The following is a 21,354-nucleotide window of genomic DNA, read 5'->3' on the forward strand; positions in this document are numbered from 1 at the left end:
CGTGGAAATGAAGACTTCTTTGGGGGTATTTTTTACTTTGGAAGATTTGAAATCCCAAATGAGAACATTTATGAGCAATATCTGCCCAGAGCTTTGAAGAGATTACGGGTTAAATCCTATCTTTCCATAAAATTAAAGGCAATTTCATATACCCTGAAAATACTCACTTAATTTGTACATGCAGAATATATAGAAGCTCCATGCAGGACGTAGAGAAGCTATGGAGCCATTCTTCAAAGAGCTAAGAAACTCTTCATTGTATCTAAGAGCCTTTCCAAAATAAATGAACCTAAAAACTAATTACCACTTTGATTCTTTAAATAATGTTATGATTTAATGTTAGAAAATGTAATTCTACAAGATAAATCAAAATGCATCCAATCAGACTCAGTCATTGTCTCTGAGTGCCACTGTCCTTAATAAGACATATTATTTCTCTCTGTACCAGTTAATGGAAAAAGCTGTTATGTAGGAACTGCAATATACTGTTAGAGGAGAACAGGCCCAGCTTCATGATGTTCTGCTGATGTAACAGTGTAAGTTCAGTTACAGATGTATGGAAAAGTAAACTAATTGTTATACATAGTGTCATATCAGATTAAAATCCAGTGCATGTTCAGTGCCACTGAAACTCTGTCTCTTCATGCTGATGATACAATAAATGTCAGCAAACTCCAAACAGTTCTTTTCCATACAGTGCTTTTGCTAGAGAAGCATAAATTTATTTCTAACGTTACATTGATGATCCAGTATTCTGTGGTGAATTCTCCTGATAAAACATAACCATAATCATTCTCACTGGTCCTTTATTTTCACTTACCATATTTTTTTTTTAATGTCACCCTGGTATTGTTACTGCTTTCTCTTAGAATGTAATCAACTCTTCCTAAACAGTCACGGTGGTATTATACAAGTAAACCACCATCCTACATGAAAAATAATGTAAATTTGTTGTCTTTGCATTTGCAATAAAGCTTTGATATTTTTTTTTTCATAAACCATTTACATTTTAATCGTCACGTGCACATTCAATGTACTGTATGCATACCAGGACTGGGTTTTTTAAAGTTTGTGACAAGCCCACAAGAGGCGGCGTTTCATCCTCAGCAGCACGTGTGGATACTTACCCCGACCATACCACACAAGGGCAAAAACCCACCGCGAAACCAAGTCACCCCCCCATCCCTTGCGATACAAAGCCCCGGTGCGCAGGTCAACATTACCAAACACCACCTCCTGCTCCTGAACACACCGGTTGTAAACGCTCCCTACGTCCCGCCCCGCCCCGCTCCGCTCCGCTCCGCCCCCGCGGGCCCCGCCCCGCCGGCGCCGGCGGATGAGGACAGCAACGCGCCGGCTGCCTCCCCGCCATGCTGCTGCCCTGGTGGGCGGCTGCGCGCCGCCTCGGCCGGGCTCTGTCCCGGGCCCGCAGCTGCCCGGCGCAGGGCTCCTCGCCGCGGGGCTACAGCCGCGGGGCGGGCGGCAAGGTGAGGGGGCGGGGGGGGCGCCTTCCCTTCGCGGCCCCTCTTGCTCGGGGTGAGCCGGGACGGGCGGAGGCAGCGGCGGCCGTGGGGTGTCCCCCCCCCCCCTCCCCTCGGGTCTCTCTCCCTCCCGCTGGGCAGCTCATGGCTGAGCGTGCCCGGCGCCCAGCTCCGGGGTCTCCGTGTGCCCCCCCTCCCCGGGCCAGCCTGGGGCTTTAGCTCGCAGACCTGCGGCGCTGGCTGGGTGGGCGCCTGGAGAAGGTCCCTGTCCGGGCAGAGCCGCCTTCCTGCCCCGGCACCTGGCGGCCCTTCCCCTGCGCCCGGGTCGGGAGTGCTGCGGGTCCCTCTGCTCCTCCCGGGTGCATCGGGCTGGGGGTCCGCCTTGGGGGGGAGGCTCTCTTGTACTTAAAGATTGAAAGAGTTTTCGTCTCAGCGTGTTAGGCAAAATTATGATAGCTTTAGTTATACTGTATCTAATTTCTTTTTCACACTTAAAAGTAGTTGTAGTAGTTTATCCTGGTTTAGTAAAGTGTCGCTCTGTGCATCACGTTAGATGAATGCATAAATTGAGATGAACATATCCAGCAGTAGCTATGGTTTGAACAGTATGCTTGCTGCTTTGCAGGTGGGCCTCTAAATTTTGTGTTGTTTACATTAATGCGTGCCCTTTTTTAGGGTCTTGTTCTGGGAACCTACTCAAGTGAAAAGGATGAAGGTGCTGCCCAGTTCACGAGTGCAGGAGATGCTTTCGATAGACTTGTGTCTGGGAAGCTGAGAGAACTTCTGTCTGTGTAAGTGTGTGATAAACTTGTGAAATGGATTAAAGTATCTACAAACACCAATAAGAATGATCTCTTTCATCATTATTAGTGTTTGTATCCATACCACTTTTCAGGCTGGTATTTGCTTCTACGGGGCCAAGCAGTTTGGAGAGGAACTGCTGTGCAAAACCCAAACACTGAGGAGACAGATGCAAAACATTCACGGGCCTGTCCTTCTCTGTGAATCAGCACTGAGCCAAGTGTCCCAGTAGGGTGTTGAGGAGCAGTGCGGGGTTGTGGAGTGAACGTAGTACTGTAAGATTTATCATCAAGAAAGACTTCTTAATTGAAAGAGTCTTTTTGTGTCCTAGATGCGGGCCACCTTTGAAGAAAGGCAAAACACGTATATTCCATGGTTTGCATCAGGTATGAACTTTGGCTTTTTGTGTGTGTATTCATTAGTGTGTGAGGTTTGCCTTTACGTCTTACTTTAAGCTGAGTTCACTGCTGTGCTTCCATAAATGCTCTGCTCTCTCTCCCCTGCCCCCCAACAAAAGATGTGGTTCTTACTGAAACCTGTTCTGTACTCCCTGCGTTTGCATGGCCTTTGGCACAATCCTGTGCCCCCTCCACTGTGCTGCAAATTGAGAAGATGTAAACGAGTCTGCTCCAAAGGTGGTGCGCTCTGAATAACTGCTTACTGAATGAGTTGAATCACGACAGTTTTGGATCAGACTTCTACTGTGTCTTGTGTATTCAGGAGAAGTGAGTGTGTACCCATATGTGCAAAAAACCTTCCAGATGCAGCAGTTATAACACAAGGTAGTCCCATCATGGGCTTTAACCAGAGGTTTTAAAGTCATGTGTTAGAAACTTCTGAAAACAAGACATGGGACTGTTCTTCAGGTGGGACTTCTGACTGCACAGACGTGATATATCACAAGGGTATAAAATGGGGATTCATCTCCTTAAAGTTAGGCTTTTGTTGCCATTTGAGAAGCCCTAATACATCTAACACACCCACACAGAGCTGGCAAATACAGTACAATTGTGCCTTTTTGGAGTAGTAGCCAGAGGCTAGGCAGCCACGTTAGGTATCCCTGTATAAGTAACTGAATCTTACACTAGGGCTATTTAAATTATTTTAAATAAAACAATTTGTAGTGAGTATTCCCTACCGTGTATAAATTCCTGTGTGGAGACCCCAGACAGGTGACACCGGACTCAGTAGAAAGGTGCTCAGAAATTTCATGGAAGTTGAATCTGCTGAAGGTCAGTTCAGCCTCTGAAGTGAGTAGCAAATCTCTGCAAGAGAAGGCAGTAGAATTTGGCCTTACGCGCTCTTCTAAGTGTGTAAAAAATAATGATAGCAAAAAAAATACATTTTAGATCAACTTGAATGACTCAGTTTCTGGAAAGCTAACACTAGTTTCAGCATCTTGTGGACTAAAAGACTTTACTACGGTGTAGCAGTCTGAAAACTGATTGCTAGAATTGGACAGAGCAGCTATTTGTGGTGGACGGGAAAACCCAAGATTAACTTAATTTTTCTTCAGAGCATTGGGAAATCTGTTCACATACATAACCTTGAGTTTTATACAAATTTGACTTCATTCTTAAAATACTCCATCAGTCTTCGTTATTTCTTCCTTTTTGCCTTCTACTTGCAGCTTATAAGGCAAGCATTTCGTCTGCTGTGCTACATTGCTTTCCTGAGTTCTGGAGCTGTGTACCTCTGTATAGCTTTGGTCTGTTACCTGGCCAATCATGCCAGCTCAGCTCCTGAGCCGAGCTAATAGCCTCAGCCTTTGAAGTGATTTTATTTCCATGAACCGAGCCAAAAAAGGTTATACCTCCAGCTCTGTTCTGGCATTTGTTGCAGCTGGAAAGCTGGATCTGCTTTCAAAGGACTCTTAGACTTGCCCTTAGAAGTACCAAGTTTGCTATGTGTTGAGCATCAAGCCCTGTCTGCTGCAACACACATAATTAACTATTAACTGGAAAGCAGAACAACTGGTTGCATGGCCTGTGGTGAATGATTGGTAGTGCAAGACAGTGGCGCCATACTGGCACTCAGTGTAGAAATGTGTGTAATGTAGAGAAAGTACTGAAGTACTGAATGTATTTTAATGCTGTGCTTGGTTTGATTTGGAAAGTAAAGTCTTTAACAACTCTCTGCTGTGGCTGTAACAATGAGGAAAGTGAATCCATTTGTGTGTTGGCTTCATCTAGGACTTTCCGAGTGTGGTTGTAGTTGGCTTGGGTAAGAAGAATGCTGGAGTAAATGACCAAGAAAACTGGAATGAAAGCAAAGAAAATATTCGTGCAGCTGTTGCAGGTTAACTATTTTTAAATTTTCTTAAGCATTTTGTCTATAAAACTACTGCAACCATGCAGCATGTTCCACTTTTGAAGCACGAGTCTAGGATTTTGTTTTGAAATGCAAAACTTACTGCATGGTTTGGTAAATGTGTTTACTGGCCACTGATATTCATGTAAGCTTTTGCTCAGTGAGGAAGGAGTTACAGGGCATGTAAATCAATCTGTAGACAGGTAACTGCATTTAGCTATATCAAATAACTTTCCCAAACAATGTGATATTGAAAAGGCACTTGTTTAATTACTACTATTTTGAAGCCTGAAAGCATCAGCAACTCACTTTATGCTCATACTTTATTTGAATATGCACTTACATTTACTTTTGCCACTTAATTGGTAACTGAGATATTTGTGTTATAAACTGGTATCTTTCACAACATCAACAGTATGATTCAGTATGTTATCTGTCGTAGGCAGAGGAGGCCTCTCAATCAAGGATGACTGCTGCATCTAAGTGTGTATAAAACAAGAGTAAAAAGAGTTGTCACTGCAGAGTTTATAATCTGAGACTAGAGGTCAGTCACAGATGTGTGACAGCTGTATGTCCAAAGTGCTAGCTCACATTGTCTCACCAGCAGCCAAAACATAGTTAAATTATTTGAGTACAAAATAGAATTTCTGGAATATATTATTATTTTTGTTTGTTTATTAAAGTGTGTATCAACTCATTTGGAAGAAAAGAGCAGTCATATATTCTTAGCGAAAAAATAAATTACAGCAAATTTCTGATATCTGTAGATAGTCATAGTCCATAGCACTCCAGAATGGTAGAGCTTTTTTTGATATAGAGTGAGCTTAAAGGAATCAGAACAACTGCAGACTTTCATTTTTCTTCTTGGGAAATGTCTTAATTATTACAATTCATCAAGAGACATGTTTAGTTAGAATTTGTCAGTATATAGTCATTAGCATTTTTAATTATTCTACTGCATGATCTTTTTAATTGATTTACTTAAAACTCTGATATCTTGAGTTAAAATTATTTTTTCCTTGAAATGTCATATTGATCACTTCAGACACCAGTTTTGTTGTTCTGTGCAATACTCAGCCTGCTTGTCCTGTACTGTATTTTTCAGTTGGCTGTAGACAGATCCAAGACCTGGAGATCGCTTGTGTTGAAGTAGACCCCTGTGGAGATGCTCAAGCGGCTGCGGAAGGTGCTGTTCTTGGATTGCATGAATATAACGAGCTGAAGCAAAAGAAGAAACCTGTAGTTACTCCTCAGCTTCATGGAAGGTGATAACAAAAGAAAAGCTTGCCTATTTATTTACCTGTTTGTTTATTTATAAAACTGGTGCATGCTTGTGCATGAGAAAAACACAAAACTGAAAGAATAGGGCTAGCAGCAATATCCCTCTTAACTCCTACTCCTTTGAATTTTCTGAAGTATTTTACATCTCAAGTATATTTATAGTGTTTGCTTCATGTGTTTTGTTAGTATGCCCTGTCTGAGGTTGAAGGTTAATAAATGCTGCTTCATAGAAACAAGGCCCAGGATGAAATCCTTTGGATTTTCTTCAGTGTATCAGAATTGGGTTTGTATTCAGGAACTCAAAAGTGGATGTAGCTAGATGCAGCCTCACAAATGCCAAGGAGGTAAATAATAATTTTCCTTAACGTGCTGGCTGTGCTTTAATCCAACCCAGTACGTGGTTGGCCTTTGTCGCCGCAATAATGCGCTGCTTACTCCTGTTCAACTTGTCCACCAGGATCCCCAGGCTCTTTTCTGCAACATTGCTTTCTTCCTAGACAGTGTCCAGCCTGACTATTGCACAGAGCTGTTCTGTCCCAGGTAAAGGACTTTATGCCAGTCTTTGTTAAACTTCATGGTGTTCCCCTTGGTGCATTGCTCCAGCTTGTCAAGGCCTCTCAAATGGTGGCCCTACCCTCCTCATTTCAGCTGCTTCCCACAATGCAATGCGGTCCATGAACTTCTACATTTCTTTGTCCAAATTGTTGATGAAGGTATCGGCCTCACTATCAACCCTTGAGGAGCATCACACATAACTAACTGCCAGCTAGACCATTCAACTATTGTCTACTATCTTCTGAGCCCAACAGTTCTTCCAGTGTTTCACCTATTTTGTAGTCTACCCCTCCTGTTCATGTTTTCTCAATTTGTGTTGCAAGGATGCTATGTGAAAACCTTGCTAAGGCCAAGATAACTGACATCTACTGTGGGTCCTCTTATGCCAACCCTCTCATAAAAGTCAGTCAAGTTGGTCAGGCACGATTTGTCCCAGATAAACTTATAGTGACTGTTCCCGGTGACCCTTTTGTCCTTCATGTACCTGGAAATCACTTCCAAGATGACTTTCTCCATAAATTTTTAGGGGATTAGTCTAGGATAACTGGCTTGTCATTCCCTGTATCCTCCTTGCCATTCTTAACGGTGGAGATCTGTCCTTTTCCAGTCATCAGGGACCACATTCAGTTACTGTGACCTTTCAAACTGAAAGAGACCATACGCAATGATGCCAGCCAGCTCCCTCAGCACTCTCGTATATTCTGCCTCCTATCGAGGACTTGTGTGTGTCCAGCTTTCTTAAGCAGTCCTAAGTCTATCTTCTTCTATAGGTAGTACCTTTCTTCCCCAAACTCTGTTACTAAGCACAAAGAACTGGGGAATCTGGAAGCAGATCTTAATAATTAAGGCTGACACAAAGCAGGCATTAACTTCAGTCTTCTCAGTGTTCACTAGATTGCCTGCCTGATTTAGCAAGGGGACAGCATTCCTGACCTTCCTTTTGCTGATGATGTACCTGTTGAAGTCCTCTTGTTGCCTTTCCCACTTCTTGCCAGTTTCAGTGGGCAAGTGAGATTTGTTACCTTAATTCCATCCCACCATATCCAGGCAATGTTTCTATATTCCTCCTGGATTCCTTCACTGTGTTGCTCTTTCGAGATGCAGAATCAAGCTTAATGTCCTGTTTTGTGATATCTTTTAAAGCAAATAAGTCTTTCGGTTCTGTCTCAGTAAAATGAAAGGTTTTGTGCTGGTGGGTTGCAAAGTAACCAGAGAGACATCTCCATTTCCTATGCAGGCAGCTCTTCGAATGTTTGCTCTGTCATTCATTAGTGAAGTGCCTTGAGTGCACTGTGAAATGAGATCCAAATTCTACTCTTAGCACATAATCGTATTTCAGTAAAGTGAAAAACAGAATTGGAGGCTTTACATGGTAAATAAAAACTTTCAGGGCTGTTATAATTAATGCAATTACAAATTTTGGAAGGGGTATTAAACCTTGTGCTTAAGGATTTAAGCCAGTCTCTGACTAGCAAGGATTAGAACAACACCTAATGTATTAGGTGTTTTTACATTTGTCTGCTGTAGGATTCCTCTAGCCTTCTGTGAAGCATTTGACACTGACTAGAACCAAAGATGAGCTACTAGACTAGATGCACCTTGGATTTCATACTAAATTCCTCATAGTAAGATTACTATAATATCCTGAATTGCTCCAAATTGCATTTTCAAACAGGAGAGAACAGGTGGATGCTGACAACATCTTACTTTTGCAAATGTTTATGAATCTGATTATTGTATGGTGTTGTTTAGTGCTGAAAGCGAAGCCTGGCAAAAAGGTGTTCTCTACGCTGAGGGTCAGAACCTTGCTCGGTATCTTATGGAGGCTCCAGCTAATTATATAACTCCAATCAAATTTGCTGAACATATTGAACAGAAGCTCAGAAGTTTCAGCAATGTGAAGGTCCATATAAGGTAAATTCCACTGAAATGATTCCTCTATAGGGTAAGATACCTTCCAGGCTATTCAAATATGCAGTGTGCTCTCATTTTCACTCTGCCACTTCAAATGACAAAAGCAGGGGAAGCATTTGGCAAAACTGAATGAGAGGTGCCCAGAAAGCAAGCTACTCTCGGTATTAGTTCTAGTCTGCAGAGTAAGCAAGATACTGTGACACAGTAAAATGATTAACTGTCAATTAGTCATGCAGTCAATTACTGCTTAATTGACACATGTGCTGTGAAAGAGGAAGCCTGATGAACACTCAGTGAATAGAGGGCAAATACTGGGTACCTTTTTTCTAATACCTTCTGGGTTTTTTCCCAAGTGGATTTTATACGTACCTTTGTTTTTTGTTTGGATGTGATAATTAAACATCCTCTATTTATTGCTGTTATGTTTGGGCATTTTTTAGCTTTTAAAAATGTTGGGATGGAATCATAAAATCCCTCGCAGTTGAACTTGCACAGCTAATGCTTCTTGCCTTGGCATTTCTAGTTACTGCAGTGCAGTGGAAATGGGCTAACTGGTTGTGCAAGTGTTGGAGGCTGTTTAGTTGAAATGCAAAGGACTGAGGGAAATCGACGTTGCTTATAGTTAACCATCTTGAGAGCAGAAAGCTAAACTGTAACCTGCTGCAATATTGTTACCCCATATGCCTTCAGAGACTACAGCCTGATGGGCAAGTGGAAGTTTAATGCTTCTCATGCAGAAAGTGTAGACTGTTTTTTGTTTGTTGTTGTTGGTTTTTGTTTTGCTTTTTTTTTTTAAATGAGGCAAAACAAAAACCAAGCAGCAACTCTGAGGCACTATTTTTCTGTTTCACAAAAAAAAGTAATAATGGTTGGATTTAAATGATGGTTTCCAAAATAACTAACTAAAATGAAATTAATAGTTTGTGTATAAGCCTTCAAGAATTGTGATCTCTAAACAAACAAAATAAATCACCTTAGTCAAGTGTCCAATTACAAAAATAAATATATATATTTCTATTCCAGACCGGAGTCTTGGATAGCAACTCAACAGATGGGAGCGTTCCTGAGTGTAGCTAAGGGTTCGGCAGAACCTCCCATCTTTCTGGAAATTCACTATTTAGGTGGTGCTAATACAAATGACCCCCCACTGGTATTTGTAGGGAAAGGAGTTACATTTGACAGGTATGTATGCTAATATTTTAATGAGTAAACGGGGGGAAATGCCTTCCTGCTGTTCACGTTCCATGGGTAGACACTTCTTTGCTCACGTATCTTTCAATGCCATTCCAGTGAACTTGTCCTATATAGTAGACTGTGTTGCCTTTTCTGGGGAGAAAACAAAACATGAGTGGTTGGACAAAGTAGGAATTGATATGTCCTTGTCTTGTAAGGGGAAAATGGAAATTTGGGGAGGAAAAAAAAAAACAAAGGACTTGCTATTTTTTTTCTTTTTTCATCCTGAGCAAATCTCTGGATGAAAAATTTACACGTTTAGAATTACAGTCTATCACTGGACATCTAGATCATGCTTAAGGAAAAATAGTTCATTCTTTGCAGCAGTTCCTTGTAACTGCTTTTCATATGACAGTTACTGAAGAATTTATCAGTCTGTTCCCCTTCATATGCTGATTTTGCCAAGTGTACTATTTTGGTTTTGTTTTGTGCTCTTTTGCTATTATGAAGACCATTGAGTTAGTCTGCTGCAGATTACCTGCATTTTTATGGCATCCTAATTATGAGGAAATAATTCGGGGACATCTTTTATCTGAAATGAAAACCCAGATACCTTGCTTTCAGTATGCTTGTTAGGGTGTTGCAGGAGTATATGAAAACACATTTACTGATACTTGGTGCTAAAACATACTGATGGACAGAATATTATTGATGTACGCAACTTCAAACTCCTACATGTTGGATGATACTTGTGCTGTTTGTTCCAGTGGTGGCATTTCACTGAAGCCGTCATCAGGTATGGATGCGATGAGAGCAGATATGGGAGGGGCGGCAACTATCTGTTCAGCCATTGTGACAGCAGCAGCTTTAAATCTACCTCTTAACATAATTGGTAAGTCTGTTTTATGTAAGAATCCCAAAATCTTAATTTTACAAGATTTCTTTTTGACAAAGTCATTTTCTGGTATCGGCAATGATAACAGTCTTACTGAAATGCCATGGATTCTTGCAGATGTGTTTGTCTCCGCTTCTCTTCCATTTTTACTTGCTTATCAAAAATTTAGTTTTGCTTGAATAAAATATTTCAACATTGAATTAAGATTTTGAAGGCATGATTTTTAGATCTTGGGTGAGAAATGATTGTCAACAGTCTTATTTTCAATGATTTTTTCAGAAGTTCTGATCCTTCATTACAAGAAGGAATGTGGATATCTGTAAAAGCAATTAAAAATGAAAAGGAGTTAGCTGAGCTACCTCCATGACTGTTTGCCACAGCTGAACAGGAAGAGAGATCAGCTTTTGCTTCTTTAGGTGAATATCTCAGCAGAAATCTAAAGCAAACAAAAAACCCCCTGCATATTCATACTGTTTATATGTATAAGCAATGCTTATATTTTTTCTGCGGAAATGTAGCACAGCTAAAATTAAATGAGCTGATTAAGGAGTCGTGGCAAAACGAGTTGCTGATGACATGTAATCCGGTCTAAGATAAGTTTTATGTTTGAGAACCTTGACTTTCAGGAAACTAATATTTTGGTCACTTATGATTCAACCAGTAGAGGGCAGCGAAACACACAGCCTCACGACATTCCTCAATTAAAAGGATACAATGGGAAAAAGTCCACCACTTTCCAGTGGAATTAGGTACACAGACTTTTAGTCCACAATTTCCTTATTCCTTGTGCCAGGAGCATGTTTTTCCTAGGAATGGTGGAGTGCCTTTCATCTGATTATCCCATTCATAGCTGGAGTTTTGAAGCTGACCCTCTTTTTAGTCACATCTATTTGCTCTTCTTATGGTTGAAATTCTATGGTGAGTCCTTGGACCCCTCTTGACGTTACACAATGTTTATTTACAATGAGCAGAGCTTGAATGGCTCAGAGTGTTAGTTTGAGACGCTTTTAATTTCGGAAAGAAAGAAATCCCTTTACATGTGAGTTATTCACATATGGAAGACATAAGATGATATTTGTTGCTGCTCTGATCTCACTTGTCTGGGCATAAAGTAGAAGTAAATTCGAGTGGTAAAATGGTGTAGGTGAGAGAATATGGTGGTGCAGCCTGCAGAGGAATTTCCCGGATCAAAAACTGGACCATGTGTCTTTCAGTAACCAAGAAAATTTGTATTTTGAGCATAAATTCAAGATGAGAACAGTACTTAAGGAGGTCTTTGGTTTTTTTTCTAAGTATTTTTTTTTTTTCTGAGAAAGAAACTAGTAATGTACTTTTCTTTTTCCCTCTGAGGTTTGGCACCCCTCTGTGAAAATATGCCCAGTGGTAAGGCAAACAAGCCTGGGGATGTAGTTAGAGCGAAGAATGGAAAAACAATACAGGTATGCATGTGAAATTTGGATTTTGAATACTTTTAGTGAATTGGTGTAATCAGTCGAGTTATATGATTACAGTCAGAGTACGTGTTTGAAAAGACCTTTTACAAAGATAAGCAGTGCAAATGTAGTGTTTTTAAAAATGTGTGTTATTAATTAGCAATTGCTATCATAGGATTCTTTCAAATATAGATTGAAGAGATTAGACATGTTTTATAAATTGCTAGGAAAAGCTGAAAAGTATGGTCACTTACTGAACAGGCTAGAAAATCTTGTTTTAGCACAAGAGGTTGTTACAATGCTCATAAATACAGGTTCTCAGTCAGAATGAGTAACATATTAATTGCTTCCAGCAGACCCTTCAGGACACTTCTCTGCTGTCTGGAGTAAGACGTAAGAGTACTAGTTTCCTCCTGACATAACCAAGGTCTTTACCCTGCCAAGCTGCTCTGTACAGTCAGGACTCTGAGTCATAGGGGCTGTTGGTTCAAAGGAGCTTGCCAAATCATTACCTGAAATACATATTTCATATTTAATCCAAACTGTTCCTTATTAATCTATGATTAAATGGTACTGAAAGTCATTGTGCTGTAGACGACTGATTTCCTGCAGGAGTAGATGGCTTAATCAGTATTTGTCTCTGGATTTCTGTGGTTCTGCCACCTCTGACTTGCTGAACCTTCCAGTTCCTTGAGTTTCTTCTCCCAAAACTGAGTTCAGTCACCCTCGGCTTTGAGGGAAAAGAGTGAGAACATATTCCCCACCAAGGAAAAACTTGCAAGAAAGCGCTAGTAGCTCAGAGCACACGATGTAATTAATCTTGTGGAATTCATCATGAATTTTCCCTGAGGGGTGAAAGGAGCCAAAGGGCTATTGATTTATTTTTTTTTTTAAGTGGGGAGAAAGTTTCAAGATCCAAAGAGAAAGCAGTATAACAAGGAACTGTTTCTAGGTGTGCTTCTTTGTGGTACCCTCTCCTTTGCGGTTTCCATGGGCCAGATCCCTGCACTTGCTCAGAAGCAGCCCCTGGGATTCCTGGGGCTTTGCTAGGGCTGGTAACCAGCCCCCCTGCATGCCACTGGGGCACCTCTCCAGCCTGCAGGGTCTTCTGAGGAGCCAGGAGCACAGAGGCCCAGCATGCAGAGGAGGTTGCAGTGCTGAAAGATGACTTGACCTCAGCTACAGATACGCTTTTATTTTATTAACTATGTCAGTACTATCTTTTTTCTTTTCTTTTTTTTTTAGTTTATTTTGAGTAAATTGTCATTACCTGAAGTTCTTAGGGCCTGTTACAGTGCATTCACAATCTGACAGCTATTTAAGATATTATGTAAGAAATAAGTCAGTGAAAGGGATGTTTTCAGTAGTTAATCTGTTTTTAATAATTTTGCACCTGAAGGTAGATAACACAGATGCAGAAGGAAGACTGCTGTTAGCTGATGCTCTCTGTTATGCCCACAATTTTAATGCAAGGGCTATTGTGAATGCTGCAACATTAACAGGTAAGCAATCTCCCCTGCTCATATTGCAAGTTGGTTCTTTGTGACTCTCATTAATTGGGCTGTGGATTAGTTGCAGTATAAAGCCAACCAGAATTTGAAAGCAACTGAGATGATATGTGTTGTAGGACAACAGCTAGCACAGTTTATGCTCTAAAAACTTGTATGGCTGCACTGTGTCTCTAGGACTGGGGAGGGTACTGGCATGCAGGGTACATGCTCAGCAATGTAGATAAATTTGGGCCGGCCCAGCTGAGCTAGAACTAAGAGGAGCAGGAAAGCCTACAGACTTTGATGTTTCTGTGCAATGTTTTCCACTGCTTCCATTTCTGAGCCAAGCCCTCCCAGCTATTGAGGCTGTGTGACGCAGAGATAACTGGCATGGTTGTGGAAAAATCCTGCCAGGTCCATGTGGCACTGGCCATGCTGGAGCCAAAATAGCTTTTTTGTGAATGGCTTCCCTGAGTGCCTGAACTCTGACCTAGCCAGCACCAGTTCTTCCATTATGTGAGCTAGTTCAGGTCTCCATGGTTCTAGACAATAGAAAAGGAGAGCCATTATCATCTTCCCAATAATTTGTTTGGCTGAAGTATCTCTTGTGTGCAGTTTGCATACTTTCAGGCATAATGAAATGTGCTCTAATTGTTTCATCTCTACAGTTGTATACGAATAAGGTTGTAATTTTAAATTTAAAACCAGCATCTCATGAACTGTAGTAATAAGCTGTCACGGGTGAAGTGACTATAGCTGAAATGAGAGCTAACATGGAAGAGTGGTTCAGACAGGAGTCCACTGTGTTGCTTATGAATATGCTAAGCAAAAGAATTCTTTCCATATATTCTCTACTAGTGCTTTAAACTATGTTCCGTCAGTTTTACCAGTTCAAATGATGTGGAAAAATTCAATAGGCAGAAGAGAAGCCGATTATAAGATTGTTGGCTGGTATAAACGTATTCCCTTATAAAGGGCATGATAGAAAAATGAGTTTACTTTGACTATATATAATTCTGTGTTTGGGATCCTTGGGCACCAAGCAGGATGGAGGAGCACTCCCGTAGAAATTTCTTTGATGTATCATTTTGTTAAACTACTTTTTTCCTTTTTTTTTTTTTTATGTCACTGAGGATTGAGTGTTGGCATTAGAGAAGCATCAAATAAATAATATATGTATGTAATGCCTCTGCTTAAGGCATGGTTTAGTATTTTGATAAGGATTATTTTCATTTAAAGTAAATTCACATATGCAATGCAAAAATCTATGCAAGTGAAATTCAGAAAAGGGAAAGTATCAGCTTGAAAATTGTAGAGGTCTATAAATTGGAAAAAGTCCACTCACTTATATTTTCTATATGGAAACAGTAAAATTTAGAGGTTTATTTTTTTTGAGAAGACACTGTTACTGCTGAATGTATTATAGTAGAAATATTGTTAAGAAACATCGGGCTGAAAACAGAAAATCTAGTTTCATGAAATGCAGAATATAATTTTTATGAATTCTTGTCGTATTAGACTATATAAATGTTTTAATGTTTAAACTCTTAAACATGCAAGTGTACTAAAATCTTTAGGTTTTGCAGACTTTTTAGAAATTACTGATAATGGGAATTAAAAATTGAATGTTCTGTGAGAAGTCAGGATGCAGGGGAATAGCTCAGGTCCACCTGTTGTGTAACCGTGAAGGCATGTTTCTGTAGGTGCCATGGATGTCGCATTGGGGTCTGCTGCGACTGGGGTGTTCACAAACTCGTCTTGGCTTTGGACTCACCTTTATGAGGTAGGCCATTTGCATTATTATTAAATTATAATATTAATTCACTAATAATTCAGTTATTGAAAAGTTACTGCATTACTGGAAGTGTTGCTTTATGCAAATCTAAAAGTTATTACATTTTGAAATCTCATAGGAATTGTGTTAGTATTGTATGTAATTGAAAAAAATATTTGACTTAAACCTCACTGGAGAGCTAGTAATATTCACCAGACAGCATGCACGTCATTTCAAGGATCTGCATGTTCTTATAACTTAGTGGCTGTATAAACTCTAGACTACTGACATACTTAGTTCATGTTAAGAACGTAATTGATCATACTTAACAGCACTGATAGAAATTCACAGAGGCCTCCTGAGTGGCTGAAGTGTGATGGTTAAAGGAAGTCCCTGAGGGGAAGGATTTGGGGTGTCAAGGGAAAAAGAAGAAAAAAAAAAAAAAGGCAGTCATTAAATTTTTGCCTCTTGGCTAGCACTAAAGTACCTAAAAAGTAGGATTCACTGGTTTGTTTTGCAGTGTATTTCCAAATACCTAATATTATATTGGGCTGAAGATTTTTAGACTGATCAAAGCTAAACAAAAATAAGCATGCACAATACTGGGGCTTCTAAATGCAGTTAAAAAAAAAAAAAAAAGAAAAATTTGCCAAAACTATCACTGTTTCTGTTTCAGGCTAGCATTTTGACGGGAGACAGAGTTTGGAGAATGCCTCTTTTTGAACATTACACAAAACAAGTAACAGACTGTCCTCTTGCAGATCTGAGTAACATTGGAAAGTACAGCAGGTGAGATGTACCAATATCCCTCATGTGCCCCTTTCTTTCAGTGTATTTGTTTAATGTTTGTGCTGTTGGTGTGGCTTTAGAAACAACACAATTTTTCTGCTTCCCACAGAGCTGGAGGAGCATGCACAGCTGCTGCATTCCTGAAGGAATTTGTCACTGCTTCTCACTGGGCTCATTTAGATATAGCTGGTGTGATGTCAAATAAAGATGAGGTGCCCTATCTTCGAAAAGGCATGGCAGGGCGGCCTACAAGAACACTAGTAGAGTTTGCAGCTCGATTAAGTCAAGACAGTCACAATACCAAATGAAATGCTCTAAAATCATCCACTCTGCCTTAAGGAAAAAAAAAAAATTAAAAGTATTATTCATAAATGAATGCTCCAAGCATATTTTCACTGTGGCAATGAACTACAAATGCATTTTATAAATCATTACTTGGGTAAGAATATCTCACCTTTGAGATTTGTCATCCCATGTTATGCAGTTGAAAATAAAAAATACTGTTTGAACTATTGGGATATTCAGTACCAAAACATGATGATGGAAAACATCTGAACTATTTTATATGTAAAGTAAGTACAATTATTGCAAACAATAAATTTCTTATTGGGGTGTATATTTTGATAGAGAGAATTAACAGTAGATGGAGATCATAGCTGTGCCTTGGTTTTGGGTGAATCGTAGGTGCTGTGAAAGGTAACTCTGCAGAGTTGTTTATAAAAATGCCTTCCTAACATTTTTTCCTTAGAAAAAATAAAACTGCACTGTCATTTTTTTTTTTAGCCTGTTGCAATTAGTGTGATAAGTCAGTGCTGGAGCCATGCTAATGTAGTGAACCTTAAACGAGTGCCAACAGGAATGTATCTTGTAACTGTTTTACAAAAACTAATGGATGCTCATAAGTGGTTTTTTTGGGGGGAGCTTGCTACCATCTCACATGATTTCTGTCATCCTGCTGCTCCCCCCCCCCCCCCCCCCCCATCCCCTTGTGCTGGTGTGAGGCTGTCAGGCTCCCAGCAGGGACAGGAGTCCCAGAATCAGTTCAGACATCAAACAGGCTTAACACACCGTGGGGTGAGGTATTTTCCTGGGAATTTGTGGGATCAAGGCCTAGAGGGTGGGTTTGGTTTGGGGTGGGGTTTTTTTGGGGGGCTGGGGGGGGGGGGGGCGTTAGTGTGTTAACAAGTGGTGCTGAGCGGGTGCTTACCCAGGTGGCAGGGCAGAGGCTGGAGAAGGATGGCTTTGCTTCCTCTGCGTCTCTTTGCCGTTTGACACGGGGCGGGCGATACCCATTAGCTGGGGCTGCCCCGGCCTAGCGGCGGCGGCGCCTGAGGAGCGCACGGGGGGGGGGGGGGGGGTGTGGGGTGTGTCAGCACCTGTGCCCGCCTTCGGCACCCGCCCCTCGGCGCATGCGCGGCGGCGCCGGGTCGCGCCATGGCTGGCGCGCTGAGCGGTATGTTCGCCAACCAGCCGCCGGGCCCGCCGCCGCCGGGCCCTCCCGGCGGTCCCGGCCCGGCAGGCCTCATCCCGCCTCCGACGGGGCCGCGCAATCCCAACAACACGCTCGTGGACGAGCTGGAAGCGTCCTTCGAGGTGTGCGGGGCAGGGCGGGGGAGGCCGCGGGCGGGCGAACGGGCGCTGCCCTTACGGCACCGGGCCGCTGCCGTTCTCTTACCCCCGGGCTTTCCTCTCTCGCAGGCCTGCTTCGCCTCGCTGGTGAGCCAGGACTACGTGAACGGCACGGACCAGGAGGAGATCCGCACCGGTGAGGCCCCGGGGCGGGGGGGGCGGTGCCGGGGTGGCGCGGCTCGGCCCGGCTTCACACAAGCCCAGAGTGCGCCCGGGCCTTGTTCTGCGGGGCTGAGGGGACGGCGGGGGTTGCCAGCCTGTGGCTAACGTCCCCTAAGTTTTGGCGGCGCGTTTGGGCTTGGCTGGGGCGGTGTGTGCCTCGTCGTTTGGGGCTGAGAGAAGTTTGCGTGGGAGGGTGGACACGGAAAGAACCCCCCCCGGGAATGATCGGGGTCCCGCGAAGGGCCCGAGTGCCGGCGGGCGCCGGGGGTTGTGTGGCATTGCATTAACGTGGAGGCAAACGCCGCTCACAACGAGGACGCTAACGAGATGCGTCACGAAGCGATACGGAGCAGTAATAAAAGGTGGGAAAGGGAAGCCTAGAGTGCTTAGTAGCAATGATTTAAGAGTTGTGTGACAGGCACCTCTGTGGGAGGTGTAATTAATATTGAACCGGTATAAACAGGAGGTAAAAAATGGCCCTTGAGTACTGTTAAGTCTGCTTTTCCCCCCAAATTTTCCAAAGCCTGAATCTCACGCATTGTTTTGAAAAAAGCATAAATGCTTTTGAAAACTTCTTTCTGGATATCAGGCCATATTCATATGCTGGAATGGGACAGCTTTTGTTATCAAAACAGTAGTGCATAATACACAAAGGCAGAATAGTCTCCTACGTATCCCTGTATTTTAGAATCTTCCATTGAGCTCGTTGCTTGGGCGTGCAGTGAACAGCGAAGTTCCACAAATTACTTTATCACTCTTTTATTATATTTTTGACAATGACAAACTTGGAAAAAAGAGTTGCTCTTTTGCACCTTTAAAGGAAGTTTTGAAAGTTTGCAAAGCAAATCCTGGTTTTATAAATAGCCCATTTTAGTAAATCTGAAGATTTTCTTTCTAGAAAGTACTGTGAAAAGTGTTTTTAATAGCATACAGATAACTATCAGTATCAGCCCGGTAACTTCTTTTTTTGGAATCTGTTCTATGTTGTTATTTTATGTTTAGGTGTTGATCAGTGCATCCAGAAGTTTCTGGATGTTGCAAGGCAAACTGAATGCTTTTTTCTACAAAAACGACTGCAGCTATCAGTCCAGAAACCAGAGCAAGTAATTAAAGAGGTATGTTCAAATTAATTTACCTGTTGTCTTGGTAACCAGGAGACCTGTGTTGTTCTATATCAGATAAGCTGTGCACCAGTATGGTTAATCGCCTCGTTCACGTTAATTTTGGGTTTCTGAATATGATGGTGTATCTTAAGTTGGCAGTTAACCCAGCGCTCTTGCCATGAACCTGTAGAAGCCGGATGCCTGCTGCTCTTTGGAGTATTGGAACACAGTTGATTGATAGTTGCATTGGAAAAACTAGTCAGTCAAATTTTGCTGGACATAATAATGATCTCTGAAGTAGCTGACCCAGCTGAAGTTTGCTGGGTAAAAAACTGGCTGGATGGCCATGCCCAGAGAGTGGTGGTGATTTGAGTTAAATCCAGTTGGTGTCCGGTCACAAGTGGTGTCCCCCAGGGCTCGGTGCTGGGGCCCGTTCTGTTTAATATCTTTATCAATGATCTGGATGAGGGGATCGAATGCACCCTCAGTAAATTTGCAGATGACACTAAGGTAGGCAGGTGTGTTGATCTGCTTGAGGGTAGGCTGGCTCTGCAGAGGGATCTGGACAGCCTGGACCAATGGGCCAAGGCCAATGATATGAGGTTCAACAAGGCCAAGTGTTGGGTCCTGCACTTAGGTCACAACATCTCCATGCAGTGCTACAGGCTTGGGACGGAATGGCTCGAAAGCTGCCTGGCAGAAAAAGACCTGGGGGTATTGGTGGATGGCCGGCTGAATATGAGCTGGCAGTGTGCCCAGGTGGCCAAGAAGGCCAATGGCATCCTGGCCTGTATCAGGAATAGTGTGGTGAGCTGGACTAGGGAAGTGATCATCCCCCTGTACTAGTGAGGCCCCACCTTAAGTACTGTGTTCAGGTTTGGACCCCTCACTACAAGAAGGACATTGAGGTGTTGGAGCATGTCCAGAGAAGGGCTACAAAGCTGGTGAGGGGTCTGGAGGACAAGTCTTATGAGGAATGACTGAGGGAACTGGGGTTGTTTAGCCTGGAGGAGGCTGAGGGGAGATCTTACCACTCTCTACAACTACCTAAAAGGAGGTTGTAGAGATGTGGGGGCTGACCTCTTCTCCCTGGTGACAAGTGATAGGATGAGAGGAAATGGGTTCAAGTTATGTCAGGGGAGGTTTAGATTGGATATTAGGAAAAAATTTTTCACTGAAAGGGTTATTAAACATTGGAATAGGCTGCCCAGGGAGGTGGTGGATTCACCATCCCTAGAGGTGTTTAAAAAAAGGGTAGATGTGGTACTTGGGGACATGGTTTAGAAGTGGTTTTGTCAGGGTAGGTTACTGGTTGGACTTGATGATCTCAAAGGTCCCTTCCAACCTCATCAATTCTGATTCTATTCTATGCTTCTGTGACCTAGGGGAACGGAACTAGTGCATTCACAGTGCTTTCCCTCTGTTTCATTGGATGATTTTCCATTATTAGAATCCCTGTAAAGATCAGCTTGAAGAACTCATGCTAAAAAAAAAAATACACGCTTTTTATGTGAGCTGTATTCTTGTGAATACTGTCTATTTACTAATATACATTTTTTCATCTATAGGATGTTTCAGAATTAAGAAATGAATTGCAGAGAAAAGAAGCGCTAATTCAGAAGCATTTGGGTAAACTGCGACACTGGCAACAGGTCCTGGAAGATATCAGTGTACAGCACAAAAAGCCTGCAGAAATGCCTCAAGGTCCATTAGCTTACCTAGAACAAGCATCTGCTAATATTCCTGCTCCAATGAAGCAAACGTGATCTCTGATTTTACACATCTGACTATTTTCAACAATGCAAAGCAGTGGTGTTCTTTTTACTTTGTCTGCTTTTTGTATAATATAATTTGTACCACAAATATAAATAGTTAAGACAAGTACTTTCTTTTTTGTTGTTATTGCAAAAATATGGATTTGTTTTATATTTCAAGGGAAAATATTCAGAGTTGCTATTAAGGATGCTTTCTGGTATAAGTGTATTTTCCAGAATGCATCCTGTTTCTTCTAGAAGAAGTGGCCCTAGCTTTCCCCTAACTGTATCTTTGCTGGTATGATGAAAATACTTGCGAAGATTACTGTTTGGTTTTACTACAGGATTGAAATGTTTTGTGATGCAGTAATTATCCATAAGTATCACTGTAGAAGCACCCTTAGAATTTTCTCTATCTAGGTCAGATCAAGGGTGTACTTTTTTTGAAGTGAATTGTCCTTCTCCACTGGACTTTTGCTCACCTCATGAAGGGGTCTCGGGATATACAAATTTGATTCTTATAGGATGAAATGGAACTGAAAAATGCATACCCCTAGGGGGCGTATGTAATGCAGGCCCAGTGTTACTGGTGTTCTGTCTGTTAGCCTAGTGTAGAGACGGTCCAAAATACCTACCCCCAAAATAAAGAGCACTCGTTGTGGGTGGTGGGTCATGAGCACTGTCCAGCCTACAGAATTAGCTTCTACTGGGGTGCACTATTTAGTAATTTAAATGTAGCCAAAAAAACATTTTGGAGGTAGAAATAGCAAAGGAATTCTGTCTCTGTATTACTCGGCCACAAGCTTAATT

At 42.0% G+C, this 21,354-nt stretch overlaps 2 protein-coding genes across 2 annotated transcripts; both read left to right on the forward strand.

Moving 5' to 3' along the window:
- Nucleotides 1-1,370: 1,370 nt before the first annotated feature.
- Nucleotides 1,371-18,731, forward strand: LAP3 (leucine aminopeptidase 3; the record flags this gene model as incomplete). The annotated part of the gene is made up of 15 exons (XM_082482353.1): nucleotides 1,371-1,487; nucleotides 2,157-2,272; nucleotides 2,614-2,668; nucleotides 4,475-4,580; nucleotides 5,698-5,857; nucleotides 8,181-8,342; nucleotides 9,366-9,524; nucleotides 10,283-10,407; nucleotides 11,761-11,849; nucleotides 13,243-13,345; nucleotides 15,037-15,116; nucleotides 15,784-15,896; nucleotides 16,006-16,468; nucleotides 17,595-17,661; nucleotides 18,690-18,731. The coding sequence occupies 13 exons, from the start codon at nucleotides 1,371-1,373 to the stop codon at nucleotides 16,202-16,204; spliced, it is 1,584 nt and encodes a 527-aa protein (XP_082338479.1). The 3' UTR covers nucleotides 16,205-16,468; nucleotides 17,595-17,661; nucleotides 18,690-18,731.
- On the forward strand, nucleotides 17,299-20,929 carry MED28 (mediator complex subunit 28). The gene is made up of 4 exons (XM_082482354.1): nucleotides 17,299-17,489; nucleotides 17,595-17,661; nucleotides 18,690-18,802; nucleotides 20,359-20,929. The coding sequence occupies exons 1-4, from the start codon at nucleotides 17,331-17,333 to the stop codon at nucleotides 20,554-20,556; spliced, it is 537 nt and encodes a 178-aa protein (XP_082338480.1). The 5' UTR covers nucleotides 17,299-17,330; the 3' UTR covers nucleotides 20,557-20,929.
- Nucleotides 20,930-21,354: the final 425 nt, after the last annotated feature.

Source organism: Vanellus vanellus (genome assembly GCF_965231255.1).
Source record: "Vanellus vanellus genome assembly, chromosome: 4".
NCBI lineage: Eukaryota > Metazoa > Chordata > Aves > Charadriiformes > Charadriidae > Vanellus > Vanellus vanellus.